This window comes from Pseudophryne corroboree, chromosome 9, assembly GCF_028390025.1.
Source record: "Pseudophryne corroboree isolate aPseCor3 chromosome 9, aPseCor3.hap2, whole genome shotgun sequence".
In the NCBI taxonomy this organism is placed as follows: Eukaryota; Metazoa; Chordata; class Amphibia; order Anura; family Myobatrachidae; genus Pseudophryne; species Pseudophryne corroboree.
The window spans coordinates 477,846,084-477,864,067 of record NC_086452.1 but is presented as its reverse complement, the minus strand read 5'-3'; the positions used below and the strand labels follow the sequence as shown (position 1 = coordinate 477,864,067).

The following is a 17,984-nucleotide window of genomic DNA, read 5'->3' as shown; positions in this document are numbered from 1 at the left end:
TCACCCCTGGCCCTTGGGTGGCTGGAGGGGGGGACCCCTTGATTTAAGGGGTCCCCACTCCTCCAGGGTACCCCGGCCAGGGGTAACTAGTTGGGGATTTAATGCCACGGCCGCAGGGACCGATATAAAAGTGTCCCCCGGCTGTGGCATTATCTCTCTGACTAGTGGAGCCCGGTGCTGGTGTAAAAAATACGGGGGACCCCTACGTCTTTTGTCCCCCGTATTTTTTGCACCAGGACCGGACGCAGAGCCCGGTGCTGGTTCTAAAAATACGGGGGATCCCCTGTCAATTTCCCCCCCGTATTTTTACAACCAGGCCCGGCTCAAAGAGCCCAAGGCTGGTTATGCTTAGGAAGGGGGACCCCACGCAATATTTTTCAGGGTTCTTTAACCATTTTTGTGCCGTCCGAAAAGTCGAATCCAGGACGCACTTATCCGTCAATTGGTCCGTTTTTCGACAGCGGGACTGTCGAATCCGTTTTTAATTGAATATGTCGAATTCCGGCACCCGCCGGCCGGGATTCAACGGCCGAATTGTGTCTAATTAAAAAACTGGCAAAAAAAGGCGCAATTCGTCCGGAATTGCATATACCCCAAAGTATGCAGACAGTTGCTTCTCTACCTGTTCCTGCAAACTAATAAATTAGAAATTATTATTTTCAATATATCCTCAATTTTCTATTTTTTATGAATAATAATGCCATTAACTTATTACACTGCAATAAAATAATTATTAAATAAAACTGAAGCACTGATGCCGCTTGGATACAGAAGCTTGAGACCCCACTATACCTATGCCCTTGTAACGTTCCTTACTGTGGGAGGGAGGACGGGCATGAAGTGGAACCAGGGTAACAGCCGGCTACTTCCTACTGAATTCACAGTCACTCTGGGTCTGACGTCCTGTTCATGACGAATAGCTACCGGGAAATAAATACTTCTAACCAGCTGTATGGTTACTAAGCTCGGAGCACTACTGTACACAGTATTAATCCAGGTGCCTGGAAGGTGAAGCGGGTATCGGAGTCTGGTAAACAGATGAATGTAAGCTCTGAAGCCAAGTTTCAGAACATGGCGTTTTGCAGTTCTTTCTTGAACATTCCCTCGAAGTTTAGGTCGGACCCCATCAGCTCCTCCTCCAGGTCATCCAGGGCCCACTGATGATCCGTCAGCTCCAGCGCTTCCCACTCCGTCTGGTGAGGGGAAACAGGGGTAGAGGGAGGTTTACTGGGTATAACACAGAACATAAAAGAACGGCGCAATAGTGTGCATGCACGCCCGACGATGGTATTTTACACAGTTCTCACCCTGACGCCTTCTGCCCTTTATATCAAGTAAGGTCAGAGAGTCCAAGTTCCCCGCACAGCCCCCAGCCTAGGTATAAGTAGGACAGTACTAGCACATTACTTCCCCGGGTATTTATAGCTACGTCTCACCGTGCGGAACGCTGTACGCGATGCATGTAAACATCATGTGTAACGGTATCGGAGGAAGAGAACTAAGACCATGATACAATTTCCAGTCACTGACCATTTACCTTAAAAGCCTTGTTGGTATCGGCTGGCATCGCCATGGCTGCGCCAGTCATCTGTTCCTGCATCACCCGGGACTGATCTGCAGCTGGTACATCCAACACACGCGGGTTATAGAGGACAGTAATGGGGGCAAAGCATTATAGCACTGGTAGTAATAAGATAGAAGACAGTATGTTCAGTACAGGTACCCTGCTTACGCTGTATGTGTGAGACGCGGCTACATTCCCCACAGACGCAGAGCGTCCCAGTAATGCAGTTCTAGGTGTTCTGCACATCTGTCCTGGATATTACACAGTGCGGGTAACAATGTAACGGGAGCGGAGGGCTCCTTACCATTATCCTGGCCTAAGATCAGGGAGTAGATGCTTCTCAGGCCGAACACGTTGAGGAAGTACCAGGAGGCAGAACTCACCCTGAGCGGGACATGAAGGAGACAGCAGTTATGCGAGACCCACGCAGTGACAGTGCAAGCATCCCTGTACGCTCCGCATTATGCTGATAACACAAGTAATACTGGTAGTGTGTACTGGCAGGGGTATGCAGAGTGCCCGCAGCAGTGCCGTGCAGAGTGCGTGCCGAGTAGGGGGGGTGCAGAGTGCTCGCAGCAGTGCCATGCAGAGTGCGTGCTGGGTAGGGGGGGTGCAGAGTGCTCACAGCAGTGCCGTGCAGAGTGCGGGCCTGGTAGGGGGAGTGGGGGTGCAGAGTGCTCACAGCAATGCCGTGCAGAGTGCGGGCCTGGTAGGGGGAGTGGGGGGTGCAGAGTGCTCACAGCAGTGCCATGCAGAGTGTGTTTTGGCAGAGGGGATATGCAGAGTGTGTTTTGGCAGAGGGGATATGCAGAGTGTGTTTTGGCAGAGGGGATATGCAGAGTGTGTGTTGGCAGAGGGGATATGCAGAGTGTGTGTTGGCAGAGGGGATATGCAGAGTTTGTGTTGGCAGAGGGGATATGCAGAGTGTGTGTTGGCAGAGGGGATATGCAGAGTGTGTGTTGGCAGAGAGGATATGCAGAGTGTGTGTTGGCAGAGGGGATATGCAGAGTGTGTGTTGGCAGAGGGGATATGCAGAGTGTGTGTTGGCAGAGGGGATATGCAGAGTGTGTGTTGGCAGAGGGGATATGCAGAGTGTGTGTTGGCAGAGGGGATATGCAGAGTGTGTGTTGGCAGAGGGGATATGCAGGGTGTGTTTTGGCAGAGGGGATATGCAGAGTGTGTGTTGGCAGAGGGGATATGCAGAGTGTGTGTTGGCAGAGGGGATATGCAGAGTGTGTGTTGGCAGAGGGGATATGCAGGGTGTGTTTTGGCAGAGGGGATATGCAGAGTGTGTGTTGGCAGAGGGGATATGCAGGGTGTGTTTTGGCAGAGGGGATATGCAGGGTGTGTTTTGGCAGAGGGGATATGCAGGGTGTGTTTTGGCAGAGGGGATATGCAGGGTGTGTTTTGGCAGAGGGGATATGCAGGGTGTGTTTTGGCAGAAAGGATATGCAGGGTGTGTGTTGGCAGAGGGGATATGCAGAGTGTGTGTTTGCAGAGGGGATATGCAGAGTGTGTGTTGGCAGAGGGGATATGCAGAGTGTGTGTTGGCAGAGGGGATATGCAGAGTGTGTGTTGGCAGAGGGGATATGCAGAGTGTGTGTTGGCAGAGGGGATATGCAGAGTGTGTGTTGGCAGAGGGGATATGCAGAGTGTGTGTTGGCAGAGGGGATATGCAGAGTGTGTGTTGGCAGAGGGGATATGCAGAGTGTGTGTTGGCAGAGGGGATATGCAGAGTGTGTGTTGGCAGAGGGGATATGCAGAGTGTGTGTTGGCAGAGGGGATATGCAGAGTGTGTGTTGGCAGAGGGGATATGCAGAGTGTGTGTTGGCAGAGGGGATATGCAGGGTGTGTTTTGGCAGAGGGGATATGCAGAGTGTGTGTTGGCAGAGGGGATATGCAGAGTGTGTGTTGGCAGAGGGGATATGCAGAGTGTGTGTTGGCAGAGGGGATATGCAGAGTGTGTGTTGGATATGCAGAGTGTGTTTTGGCAGAGGGGATATGCAGAGTGTGTTTTGGCAGAGGGGATATGCAGGGTGTGTTTTGGCAGAGGGGATATGCAGGGTGTGTTTTGGCAGAGGGGATATGCAGGGTGTGTTTTGGCAGAGGGGATATGCAGGGTGTGTTTTGGCAGAGGGGATATGCAGGGTGTGTTTTGGCAGAGGGGATATGCAGGGTGTGTTTTGGCAGAGGGGATATGCAGGGTGTGTTTTGGCAGAGGGGATATGCAGGGTGTGTTTTGGCAGAGGGGATATGCAGGGTGTGTTTTGGCAGAGGGGATATGCAGGGTGTGTTTTGGCAGAGGGGATATGCAGGGTGTGTTTTGGCAGAGGGGATATGCAGGGTGTGTTTTGGCAGAGGGGATATGCAGGGTGTGTTTTGGCAGAGGGGATATGCAGGGTGTGTTTTGGCAGAGGGGATATGCAGGGTGTGTTTTGGCAGAAAGGATATGCAGGGTGTGTTTTGGCAGAAAGGATATGCAGGGTGTGTTTTGGCAGAGGGGATATGCAGGGTGTGTTTTGGCAGAGGGGATATGCAGAGTGTGTGTCTGCAGCAGGGGTATACAGAGTGTGCACGAGCTGCGGGACACAGAGTACTGGCGTTGCACTGACATGAGCTCATTCTATAGAATATCTAGATAGTCTGCAGGATGGACAGAAACTATCTCCTCCCGAGACAGACCTTCCCCCTCCCATGAGACCACTTACCAGGAAGCGTCCAGGGACAGAAGCTCGATCCCCTGCTGCAGCATCGGCTTGAAGCGAAGAGTCAGGGGAAACGGTACCTTAGCTTAAACACAGAGAGCGGCTGGTTAGAGGGCGGGTAAGACACACAGCGCCAGTATCATTCATGTTACCCCACGTAACAACAGATCCATGAGAGCAGGTAGTAGTATGGGCTGATAACTGCTATGTGACATCACACACTCTGTACTGTCACGCGTCATTACCAGACGTCAGAGTAGCGCCCGTCACGCGTCATTCCCATACGTCAGAGGAGCGCCCGTCACGCGTCACTCCCAGACGTCAGAGGAGCGCCCGTCACGCGTCACTCCCAGACGTCAGAGGAGCGCCCGTCACGCGTCACTCCCAGACGTCAGAGGAGCGCCCGTCACGCTTCACTCCCAGACGTCAGAGGAGCGCCCGTCACGCGTCACTCCCAGACGTCAGAGGAGCGCCCGTCACGCGTCACTCCCAGACGTCAGAGGAGCGCCCGTCACGCGTCATTCCCAGACGTCAGAGGAGCGCCCGTCACGCGTCATTCCCAGACGTCAGAGGAGCGCCTGTCACGCGTCATTCCCAGACGTCAGAGGAGCGCCTGTCACGCGTCATTCCCAGACGTCAGAGGAGCGCCTGTCACGCGTCATTCCCAGACGTCAGAGGAGCGCCCGTCACGCGTCACTCCCAGACGTCAGAGGAGCGCCCGTCACGATTGCTTAAGTGAAACCACATGTCACCAGTACGGGTTAAGGATACTGGAATGTGACATTTGTCCCACATACTGACTGATCATCTGCAACACAGACCAGTGTGCTATTGCTCCCTCATAGCAGGAAGGCCTTGGAATATAATGCATTATATTACACTAATATGAGTTATCCGCTGATAAGGGGAGCTACAAGAAATATCATCTCTTAGTTATTAACAATAGGGAGCAACACTGCCTAAGACAATAATAAATAACAAACAGAATACAAAAGTATGTATTATATATATTTATATACATTAAACACAGTGGCCTGTGCGGACTAGCTCTTCTCCTTAATATCTATAGGAATGAAGCCCAATAATAATTTCAGTGTAAAACTTTCTTACTGGTCACAAATCCTGAGAAGGTCATATTGATCCAGCCACCGATGAGGATCATGGGCAAAACGTTGGTCACATTCCCTTTCATCATGTCTGTTAGCATTGTGGGATCTGGAGAAGAGAGGACACACGATGACGAAGAGAGGACACACGATGACGAAGAGAGGACACACGATGACGAAGAGAGGACACACGATGACGAAGAGAGGACACACGATGACGAAGAGAGGACACACGATGACGCTGGAAAGAGGAAGTAGAGAGGACACACAATGGAGCTGGAGGGATGATGAAGGGAGGACACACAATGACACTGGAGGGACGATGAAGAGAGGACACACAATGGAGCTGGAGGGATGGTGAAGAGAGGACACACAATGGAGCTGGAGGGATGATGAAGAGAGGACACACAATTACACTAGAGGGATGATGAAGAGAGGACACACAATTACACTAGAGGGACGATGAAGAGAGGACACACAATGACGCTGGAGGGACGATGAAGAGAGGACACACAATGACACTGGAGGGATGATTAAGAGAGGACACACAATGACGCTGGAGGGATGATGAAGAGAGGACACACAATGACACTGGAGGGATGATGAAGAGAGGACACACAATGACGCTGGAGGAATGATGAAGAGAGGACACACAATGACACTGGAGAGAGGACACACAATGACACTGGAGGGATGATGAAGAGAGGACACACAATGACGCTGGAGGGATGATGAAGAGAGGACACACAATGACGCTGGAGGAATGATGAAGAGAGGACACACAATGACGCTGTTGGGACGATGAAGAGAGGACACACAATGGAGCTGGAGGAATGATGAAGAGAGGACACACAATGACGCTGGAGGGATGATGAAGAGAGGACACACAATGACGCTGGAGGGATGATAAAGAGAAGACACACAATGGAGCTGGAGGGATGATGAAGAGAGGACACACAATGACACTGGAGGGATGATGAAGAGAGGACACACAATGGAGCTGGAGGAATGATGAAGAGAGGACACACAATGACGCTGTTGGGACGATGAAGAGAGGACACACAATGGAGCTTGAGGGATGATGAAGAGAGGACACACAATGACACTGGAGGGATAATGAAGAGAGGACACACAATGGAGCTGGAGGAATGATGAAGAGAGGACACACAATGACGCTGGAGGGATGATGAAGAGAGGACACACAATGGAGCTGGAGGGATGATGAAGAGAAGACACACAATGGAGCTGGAGGAATGATGAAGAGAGGACACACAATGGAGCTGGAGGAATGATGAAGAGAGGACACACAATGACGCTGGAGGGATGATGAAGAGAAGACACACAATGGAGCTGGAGGAATGATGAAGAGAGGACACACAATGACGCTGGAGGGATGACGAAGATAGGACACACAATGACGCTGGAGGGATGACGAAGAGAGGACACACAATGACGCTGGAGGGATGACGAAGAGAGGACACACAATGACGCTGGAGGGATGATGAAGAGAGGACACACAATGACGCTGGAGGGATGATGAAGAGAGGACACACAATGACGCTGGAGGGATGATGAAGAGAGGACACACAATGGAGTTGGAGGGATGATGAAGAGAAGACACAATGGAGCTGGAGGAATGATGAAGAGAGGACACACAATGGAGCTGGAGGGATGATGAAGAGAGGACACACAATGACACTGGAGGGATGATGAAGAGAGGACACACAATGACGCTGGAGGAATGATGGAGAGGACACACAATGACACTGGAGAGAGGACACACAATGACACTGGAGGGATGATGAAGAGAGGACACACAATGACACTGGAGGGATGATGAAGAGAGGACACACAATGACGCTGGAGGGATGATAAAGAGAAGACACACAATGGAGCTGGAGGAATGATGAAGAGAGGACACACAATGACGCTGGAGGGATGATGAAGAGAGGACACACAATGACGCTGGAGGGATGATAAAGAGAACACACACAATGGAGCTGGAGGAATGATGAAGAGAGGACACACGATGACGCTGGAGGGATGATGAAGAGAGGACACACGATGACGCTGGAGGGATGATGAAGATCGGACACACAATGGAGCTGGAGGGATGATGAAGAGAAGACACACAATGGAGCTGGAGGGATGATGAAGAGAGGACACACGACGACACTGGAGGGATGATAAAGAGAGGACACACAATGACGCTGGAGGGATGATGAAGAGAAGACACACAATGGAGCTGGAGGAATGACGAAGATAGAAGACACAATGACGCTGGAGGGATGATGAAGAGAGGACAAATAATGACGCTGGAGGGATGGTGAAGAGAGGACACACAATGACGCTGGAGGAATGATGAAGAGAGGACACACAATGGAGCTGGAGGGATGATGAAGAGAAGACACAATGACACTGGAGAAATGATGACGAGAGGACACAATGACACTGGAGAAATGATGAAGAGAGGACACACAATGACACTGGAGGGATGACGAAGATAGGACACACAATGACGCTGGAGGGATGATGAAGAGAGGACACACAATGACGCTGGAGGGATGATGAAGAGAGGACACACAATGACGCTGGAGGGATGATGAAGAGAGGACACACAATGACGCTGGAGGGATGATGAAGAGAGGACACACAATGAAGCTGGAGGGATGATGAAGAGAGGACACACAATGACACTGGAGGGATGATGAAGAGAGGACACACAATGACACTGGAGGGATGATGAAGAAAGGACACACAATGACGCTGGAGGGATGATGAAGAGAGGACACACAATGAAGCTGGAGGGATGATGAAGAGAGGACACACAATGACGCTGGAGGGATGATGAAGAGAGGACACACAATGACGCTGGAGGGATGATGAAGAGAGGACACACAATGACGCTGGAGGGATGATGAAGAGAGGACACACAATGACGCTGGAGGGATGATGAAGAGAGGACACACAATGACGCTGAAGGGATGATGAAGAGAGGACACACAATGACGCTGAAGGGATGATGAAGAGAGGACACACAATTACACTGGAGGGATGATGAAGAGAGGACACACAATGACGCTGGAGGGATGATGAAGAGAGGACACACAATGACGCTGGAGGGATGATGAAGAGAGGACACACAATGACGCTGGAGGGATGATGAAGAGAGGACACACAATGGAGCTGGAGGGATGATGAAGAGAAGACACACAATGACACTGGAGAAATGATGAAGAGAGGACACACAATGACGCTGGGGGGATGATGAAGAGAGGACACACAATGAAGCTGGAGGAATGATGGAGAGGACACACAATGACGCTGGAGAGATGATGAAGAGATGACACACAATGACGCTGGAGGAATGATGAAGAGAGGACACACAATGACGCTGGAGGGATGATGAAGAGAGGACACACAATGATGCTGGAGGGATGATGAAGAGAGGACACACAATGATGCTGGAGGGATGATGAAGAGAGGACACACAATGACACTGGAGGGATGATGAAGAGAAGACACACAATGGAGCTGGAGGGATGATGAAGAGAGGACACACAATGACACTGGAGGGATGATGAAGAGAAGACACAATGGAGCTGGAGGAATGATGAAGAGAGGACACACAATGATGCTGGAGGGATGATGAAGAGAGGACACACAATGACGCTGGAGGAATGATGAAGAGAGGACACACAATGACACTGAAGGGATGATGAAGAGAAGACACACAATGATGCTGGAGGGATGATGAAGAGAAGACACACAATGGAGCTGGAGGGATGATGAAGAGAGGACACACAATGACGCTGGAGGGATGATGAAGAGAGGACACACAATGACGCTGGAGGGATGATGAAGAGAGGACACACAATGACACTGGAGGGATGATGAAGAGAGGACACACAATGACGCTGGAGGGATGATGAAGAGAGGACACACAATGACGCTGGAGGGATGATGAAGAGAGGACACACAATGACACTGGAGGGATGATGAAGAGAGGACACACAATGACGCTGGAGGAATGATGAAGAGAGGACACACAATGGAGCTGGAGGGATGATGAAGAGAGGACACACAATGGAGCTTGAGGGATGATGAAGAGAGAACACACAATGACACTGGAGGGATGATGAAGAGAGGACACACAATGACGCTGGAGGAATGATGAAGAGAGGACACACAATGACGCTGGAGGAATGATGAAGAGAGGACACACAATGGAGCTGGAGGGATGATGAAGAGAGGACACACAATGGAGCTGGAGGGATGATGAAGAGAGGACACACAACGACGCTGGAGGGATGATGAAGAGAGGACACACAATGAAGCTGGAGGGATGATGAAGAGAGGACACACAATGACACTGGAGGGATGATGAAGAGAGGACACACAATGACGCTGGAGGGATGATGAAGAGAGGACACACAATGATGCTGGAGGGATGATGAAGAGAGGACACACAATGGAGCTGAAGGGATGATGAAGAGAGGACACACAATGACACTGGAGGGATGATGAAGAGAGGACACACAATGACGCTGGAGGAATGATGAAGAGAGGACACACAATGGAGCTGGAGGGATGATGAAGAGAGGACACACAATGACGCTGGAGGGATGATGAAGAGAGGACACACAATGAAGCTGGAGGGATGATGAAGAGAGGACACACAATGACGCTGGAGGGATGATGAAGAGAGGACACACAATGACGCTGGAGGGATGATGAAGAGAGGACACACAATGACGCTGGAGGGATGATGAAGAGAGGACACACAATGGAGCTGAAGGGATGATGAAGAGAGGACACACAATGACGCTGGAGTGATGAAGAGAGGACACACAATGAAGCTGGAGGGATGATGAAGAGAGGACACACAATGACACTGGAGGGATGATGAAGAGAGGACACACAATGGAGCTGGAGGGATGATGAAGAGAGGACACACAATGAAGATGGTGGGATGATGAAGAGAGGACACACAATGGAGCTGGAGGGATGATGAAGAGAGGACACACAATGAAGATGGAGGGATGATGAAGAGAGGACACACAATGACGCTGGAGGGATGATGAAGAGAGGACACACAATGACGCTGGAGGGATGATGAAGAGAGGACACACAATGGAGCTGGAGGGATGATGAAGAGAGGACACACAATGACGCTGGAGGGATGATGAAGAGAGGACACACAATGAAGCTGGAGGGATGATGAAGAGAGGACACACAATGACGCTGGAGGGATGATGAAGAGAGGACACACAATGACGCTGGAGGGATGATGAAGAGAGGACACACAATGACGCTGGAGGGATGATGAAGAGAGGACACACAATGACGCTGGAGGGATGATGAAGAGAGGACACACAATGAAGCTGGAGGGATGATGAAGAGAGGACACACAATGAAGCTGGAGGGATGATGAAGAGAGGACACACAATGACGCTGGAGGGATGATGAAGAGAGGACACACAATGACGCTGGAGGGATGATGAAGAGAGGACACACAATGGAGCTGGAGGGATGATGAAGAGAGGACACACAATGAAGATGGAGGGATGATGAAGAGAGGACACACAATGACGCTGGAGGGATGATGAAGAGAGGACATACAATGGAGCTGGAGGGATGATGAAGAGAGGACACACAATGACGCTGGAGGGATGATGAAGAGAGGACACACAATGACGCTGGAGGGATGATGAAGAGAGGACACACAATGACACTGGAGGGATGATGAAGAGAGGACACACAATGACGCTGGAGGAATGATGAAGAGAGGACACACAATGGAGCTGGAGGGATGATGAAGAGAGGACACACAATGGAGCTGGAGGGATGATGAAGAGAGAACACACAATGACGCTGAAGGGATGATGAAGAGAGGACACACAATGACACTGGAGGGATGATGAAGAGAAGACACACAATGGAGCTGGAGGAATGATGAAGAGAGGACACACAATGATGCTGGAGGGATGATGAAGAGAAGACACACAATGGAGCTGGAGGGATGATGAAGAGAGGACACAATGACGCTGGATGGATGATGAAGAGAGGACACACAATGACGCTGGAGGGATGATGAAGAGAGGACACACAATGACGCTGGAGGAATGATGAAGAGAGGACACACAATGACCCTGGAGGAATGATGAAGAGAGGACACACAATGACCCTGGAGGAATGATGAAGAGAGGACACACAATGGAGCTGGAGGGATGATGAAGAGAGGACACACAATGACACTGGAGGGATGATGAAGAGAGGACACACAATGAAGCTGGATGGATGATGAAGAGAGGACACACAATGACACTGGAGGGATGATGAAGAGGACACACAATGACGCTGGAGGAATGATGGAGAGGACACACAATGGAGCTGGAGGAATGATAAAGAGAGGACACACAATGACGCTGGAGGGATGGTGAAGAGAGGACACACAATGACGCTGGAGGGATGATGAAGAGAGGACACACAATGAAGCTGGAGGGATGATGAAGAGAGGACACACAATGAAGCTGGAGGAATGATGAAGAGAGGACACACAATGAAGCTGGAGGGACGATGAAGAGAGGACACACAATGACGCTGGAGGGACGGTGAAGAGAGGACACACAATGATGCTGGAGGGATGGTGAAGAGAGGACACACAATGACGCTGGAGGGATGGTGAAGAGAGGACACACAATGACACTGGAGGGATGATGAAGAGAGGACACACAATGACGCTGGGGGGATGATGAAGAGAGGACACACAATGAAGCTGGAGGGACGGTGAAGAGAGGACACACAATGATGCTGGAGGGATGGTGAAGAGAGGACACACAATGAAGCTGGAGGGATGATGAAGAGAGGACACACAATGAAGCTGGAGGGATGATGAAGAGAGGACACACAATGAAGCTGGAGGAATGATGAAGAGAGGACACACAATGACGCTGGAGGGATGATGAAGAGAGGACACACAATGAAGCTGGAGGGACGGTGAAGAGAGGACACACAATGACGCTGGAGGAATGATGAAGAGAGGACACACAATGACCCTGGAGGGATGATGAAGAGAGGACACACAATGAAGCTGGAGGAATGATGAAGAGAGGACACACAATGAAGCTGGAGGGACGATGAAGAGAGGACACACAATGACGCTGGAGGGACGGTGAAGAGAGGACACACAATGATGCTGGAGGGATGGTGAAGAGAGGACACACAATGACGCTGGAGGGATGGTGAAGAGAGGACACACAATGACACTGGAGGGATGATGAAGAGAGGACACACAATGACGCTGGGGGGATGATGAAGAGAGGACACACAATGAAGCTGGAGGGACGGTGAAGAGAGGACACACAATGATGCTGGAGGGATGGTGAAGAGAGGACACACAATGAAGCTGGAGGGATGATGAAGAGAGGACACACAATGAAGCTGGAGGGATGATGAAGAGAGGACACACAATGAAGCTGGAGGAATGATGAAGAGAGGACACACAATGACGCTGGAGGGATGATGAAGAGAGGACACACAATGAAGCTGGAGGGACGGTGAAGAGAGGACACACAATGACGCTGGAGGAATGATGAAGAGAGGACACACAATGACGCTGGAGGGATGATGAAGAGAGGACACACAATGACGCTGGAGGAATGATGAAGAGAGGACACACAATGACCCTGGAGGAATGATGAAGAGAGGACACACAATGACCCTGGAGGAATGATGAAGAGAGGACACACAATGGAGCTGGAGGGATGGTGAAGAGAGGACACACAATGAAGCTGGAGGAATGATGAAGAGAGGACACACAATGACGCTGGAGGGATGATGAAGAGAGGACACACAATGAAGCTGGAGGGATGATGAAGAGAGGACACACAATGAAGCTGGAGGGACGGTGAAGAGAGGACACACAATGAAGCTGGAGGAATGATGAAGAGAGGACACACAATGACGCTGGAGGGATGGTGAAGAGAGGACACACAATGACGCTGGAGGGATGATGAAGAGAGGACACACAATGGAGTTGGAGGGATGGTGAAGAGAGGACACACAATGACGTTGGATGGATAATGTAGCATACATATATGCATTAAATAATGCAGCCCATTACATGACCAGGTGACATCACTACAAAGTGGCTCTGATATCATTAATGTAATGTCATGGCCGGTGGGGTATAATGAAGTACTGGTGGTGTAACAGCGACTACTGATGGTGGTGCCAAAGTTCTTGGTGTGGAATACAGAGTACTGGTGGCGTCAAACAAAGTAATACTGGTGGGATAGAAAGTACTTGTGGTGTCAGAGAGTAATGCTGCTGGGATACACAGTACTGGTGGTGTCATAGAGAGTAATGCTGCTGGGATACACAGTACTGGCGGTGTCATAGAGTAATGCTGCTGGGATAGACAGTACTGGCGGTGTCATAGAGTAATGCTGCTGGGATAGACAGTACTGGTGGTGTCAGAGTAATGCTGCTGGGATACACAGTACTGGTGGTGTCATAGAGTAATGCTGCTGGGATAGAGTACTGGTGGTGTCAGAGAGTAATGCTGCTGGGATAGAGAGTACTGGTGGTGTCAGAGAGTAATGCTGCTGGGATGGGATAGAGAGTACTGGTGGTGTCAGAGAGTAATGCTGCTGGGATGGGATAGAGAGTACTGGTGGTGTCAGAGAGTAATGCTGTTGGGATAGAGAGTACTGGTGGTGTCAGAGAGTAATGCTGCTGGGATGGGATAGAGAGTACTGGTGGTGTCAGAGAGTAATGCTGCTGGGATAGACAGTACTGGTGGTGTCAGAGTAATGCTGCTGGGATAGACAGTACTGGTGGTGTCATAGAGAGTAATGCTGCTGGGATGGGATAGAGAGTACTGGTGGTGTCAGAGAGTAATGCTGCTGGGATAGAGAGTACTGGTGGTGTCAGAGAGTAATGCTGCTGGGATGGGATAGAGAGTACTGGTGGTGTCAGAGAGTAATGCTGCTGGGATAGACAGAACTGGTGGTGTCAGAGTAATGCTGCTGGGATAGACAGTACTGGTGGTGTCAGAGTAATGCTGCTGGGATAGAGTACTGGTGGCGTCATAGAGTAATGCTGCTGGGATAGAGTACTGGTGGTATCATAGAGTAATGCTGCTGGGATAGAGTACTGGTGGTGTCAGAGAGTAATGCTGCTGGGATAGAGTACTGGTGGTGTCAGAGAGTAATGCTGCTGGGATAGACAGTACTGGTGGTGTCATAGAGAGTAATGCTGCTGGGATGGGATAGAGAGTACTGGTGGTGTCAGAGAGTAATGCTGCTGGGATAGAGAGTACTGGTGGTGTCATAGAGAGTAATGCTGCTGGGATGGGATAGAGAGTACTGGTGGTGTCAGAGAGTAATGCTGCTGGGATAGAGAGTACTGGTGGTGTCAGAGAGTAATGCTGCTGGGATAGACAGTACTGGTGGTGTCAGAGAGTAATGCTGCTGGGATGGGATAGAGAGTACTGGTGGTGTCAGAGAGTAATGCTGCTGGGATAGAGAGTACTGGTGGTGTCAGAGAGTAATGCTGCTGGGATGGGATAGAGAGTACTGGTGGTGTCAGAGAGTAATGCTGCTGGGATGGGATAGAGAGTACTGGTGGTGTCAGAGAGTAATGCTGCTGGGATAGAGAGTACTGGTGGTGTCAGAGAGTAATGCTGCTGGGATAGAGAGTACTGGTGGTGTCAGAGAGTAATGCTGCTGGGATAGAGTACTGGTGGTGTCAGAGAGTAATGCTGCTGGGATAGACAGAACTGGTGGTGTCAGAGTAATGCTGCTGGGATAGACAGTACTGGTGGTGTCAGAGTAATGCTGCTGGGATGGGATAGAGAGTACTGGTGGTGTCAGAGAGTAATGCTGCTGGGATAGAGAGTACTGGTGGTGTCAGAGAGTAATGCTGCTGGGATGGGATAGAGAGTACTGGTGGTGTCAGAGAGTAATGCTGCTGGGATAGACAGTACTGGTGGTGTCAGAGTAATGCTGCTGGGATAGACAGTACTGGTGGTGTCATAGAGAGTAATGCTGCTGGGATAGACAGTACTGGTGGTGTCATAGAGAGTAATGCTGCTGGGATGGGATAGAGAGTACTGGTGGTGTCAGAGAGTAATGCTGCTGGGATAGACAGTACTGGTGGTGTCAGAGTAATGCTGCTGGGATAGACAGTACTGGTGGTGTCAGAGTAATGCTGCTGGGATAGAGTACTGGTGGCGTCATAGAGTAATGCTGCTGGGATAGAGTACTGGTGGTATCATAGAGTAATGCTGCTGGGATAGAGTACTGGTGGTGTCAGAGAGTAATGCTGCTGGGATAGAGTACTGGTGGTGTCAGAGAGTAATGCTGCTGGGATAGACAGTACTGGTGGTGTCAGAGAGTAATGCTGGGATAGAGAGTACTGGTGGTGTCAGAGAGTAATGCTGCTGGGATAGACAGTACTGGTGGTGTCATAGAGAGTAATGCTGCTGGGATGGGATAGAGAGTACTGGTGGTGTCAGAGAGTAATGCTGCTGGGATAGAGAGTACTGGTGGTGTCAGAGAGTAATGCTGCTGGGATGGGATAGAGAGTACTGGTGGTGTCAGAGAGTAATGCTGCTGGGATAGACAGTACTGGTGGTGTCATAGAGAGTAATGCTGCTGGGATGGGATAGAGAGTACTGGTGGTGTCAGAGAGTAATGCTGCTGGGATAGAGAGTACTGGTGGTGTCAGAGAGTAATGCTGCTGGGATGGGATAGAGAGTACTGGTGGTGTCAGAGAGTAATGCTGCTGGGATAGAGAGTACTGGTGGTGTCAGAGAGTAATGCTGCTGGGATAGACAGTACTGGTGGTGTCAGAGAGTAATGCTGCTGGGATAGAGAGTACTGGTGGTGTCAGAGAGTAATGCTGCTGGGATGGGATAGAGAGTACTGGTGGTGTCAGAGAGTAATGCTGCTGGGATAGACAGTACTGGTGGTGTCAGAGAGTAATGCTGCTGGGATGGGATAGAGAGTACTGGTGGTGTCAGAGAGTAATGCTGCTGGGATAGAGAGTACTGGTGGTGTCAGAGAGTAATGCTGCTGGGATGGGATAGAGAGTACTGGTGGTGTCAGAGAGTAATGCTGCTGGGATAGAGAGTACTGGTGGTGTCAGAGAGTAATGCTGCTGGGATAGAGAGTACTGGTGGTGTCAGAGAGTAATGCTGCTGGGATAGACAGTACTGGTGGTGTCAGAGTAATGCTGCTGGGATAGACAGTACTGGTGGTGTCAGAGTAATGCTGCTGGGATAGAGTACTGGTGGCGTCATAGAGTAATGCTGCTGGGATAGAGTACTGGTGGCGTCATAGAGTAATGCTGCTGGGATAGAGTACTGGTGGTGTCAGAGAGTAATGCTGCTGGGATAGAGAGTACTGGTGGTGTCAGAGAGTAATGCTGCTGGGATAGACAGTACTGGTGGTGTCATAGAGAGTAATGCTGCTGGGATGGGATAGAGAGTACTGGTGGTGTCAGAGAGTAATGCTGCTGGGATAGACAGTACTGGTGGTGTCATAGAGAGTAATGCTGCTGGGATGGGATAGAGAGTACTGGTGGTGTCAGAGAGTAATGCTGCTGGGATAGACAGTACTGGTGGTGTCAGAGTAATGCTGCTGGGATAGACAGTACTGGTGGTGTCAGAGTAATGCTGCTGGGATAGAGTACTGGTGGCGTCATAGAGTAATGCTGCTGGGATAGAGTACTGGTGGCGTCATAGAGTAATGCTGCTGGGATAGAGTACTGGTGGTGTCAGAGAGTAATGCTGCTGGGATAGAGAGTACTGGTGGTGTCAGAGAGTAATGCTGCTGGGATAGACAGTACTGGTGGTGTCATAGAGAGTAATGCTGCTGGGATGGGATAGAGAGTACTGGTGGTGTCAGAGAGTAATGCTGCTGGGATAGACAGTACTGGTGGTGTCATAGAGAGTAATGCTGCTGGGATGGGATAGAGAGTACTGGTGGTGTCAGAGAGTAATGCTGCTGGGATAGACAGTACTGGTGGTGTCAGAGTAATGCTGCTGGGATAGACAGTACTGGTGGTGTCATAGAGAGTAATGCTGCTGGGATGGGATAGAGAGTACTGGTGGTGTCAGAGAGTAATGCTGCTGGGATAGAGAGTACTGGTGGTGTCAGAGAGTAATGCTGCTGGGATGGGATAGAGAGTACTGGTGGTGTCAGAGAGTAATGCTGCTGGGATAGAGAGTACTGGTGGTGTCAGAGAGTAATGCTGCTGGGATAGACAGAACTGGTGGTGTCAGAGAGTAATGCTGCTGGGATAGAGAGTACTGGTGGTGTCAGAGAGTAATGCTGCTGGGATGGGATAGAGAGTACTGGTGGTGTCAGAGAGTAATGCTGCTGGGATAGACAGTACTGGTGGTGTCAGAGTAATGCTGCTGGGATAGAGTACTGGTGGCGTCATAGAGTAATGCTGCTGGGATAGAGTACTGGTGGTATCATAGAGTAATGCTGCTGGGATAGAGTACTGGTGGTGTCAGAAAGTAATGCTGCTGGGATAGACAGTACTGGTGGTGTCAGAGAGTAATGCTGCTGGGATAGACAGTACTGGTGGTGTCAG

The 17,984-nt window shown here is 50.4% G+C and overlaps 1 protein-coding gene across 3 annotated transcripts in view; it reads right to left on the bottom strand.

The window, feature by feature from the left end:
• Window positions 1-343: 343 nt before the first annotated feature.
• The window catches only part of EMC3 (ER membrane protein complex subunit 3), a 78,902-nt gene continuing 61,261 nt past the window's right edge, over window positions 344-17,984 (bottom strand). For all 3 annotated transcript variants that reach the window (XM_063941425.1, XM_063941426.1, XM_063941427.1), the window contains exons 5-9: window positions 5,380-5,484; window positions 4,273-4,354; window positions 1,869-1,948; window positions 1,538-1,620; window positions 344-1,193 (exon numbers count right to left, since the gene is read on the bottom strand). In XM_063941425.1, the coding sequence (XP_063797495.1) occupies window positions 1,065-1,193; window positions 1,538-1,620; window positions 1,869-1,948; window positions 4,273-4,354; window positions 5,380-5,484 (479 nt within the window). In that variant the 3' untranslated portion in view covers window positions 344-1,064. The remainder of the gene's footprint in view (window positions 1,194-1,537; window positions 1,621-1,868; window positions 1,949-4,272; window positions 4,355-5,379; window positions 5,485-17,984) is intronic.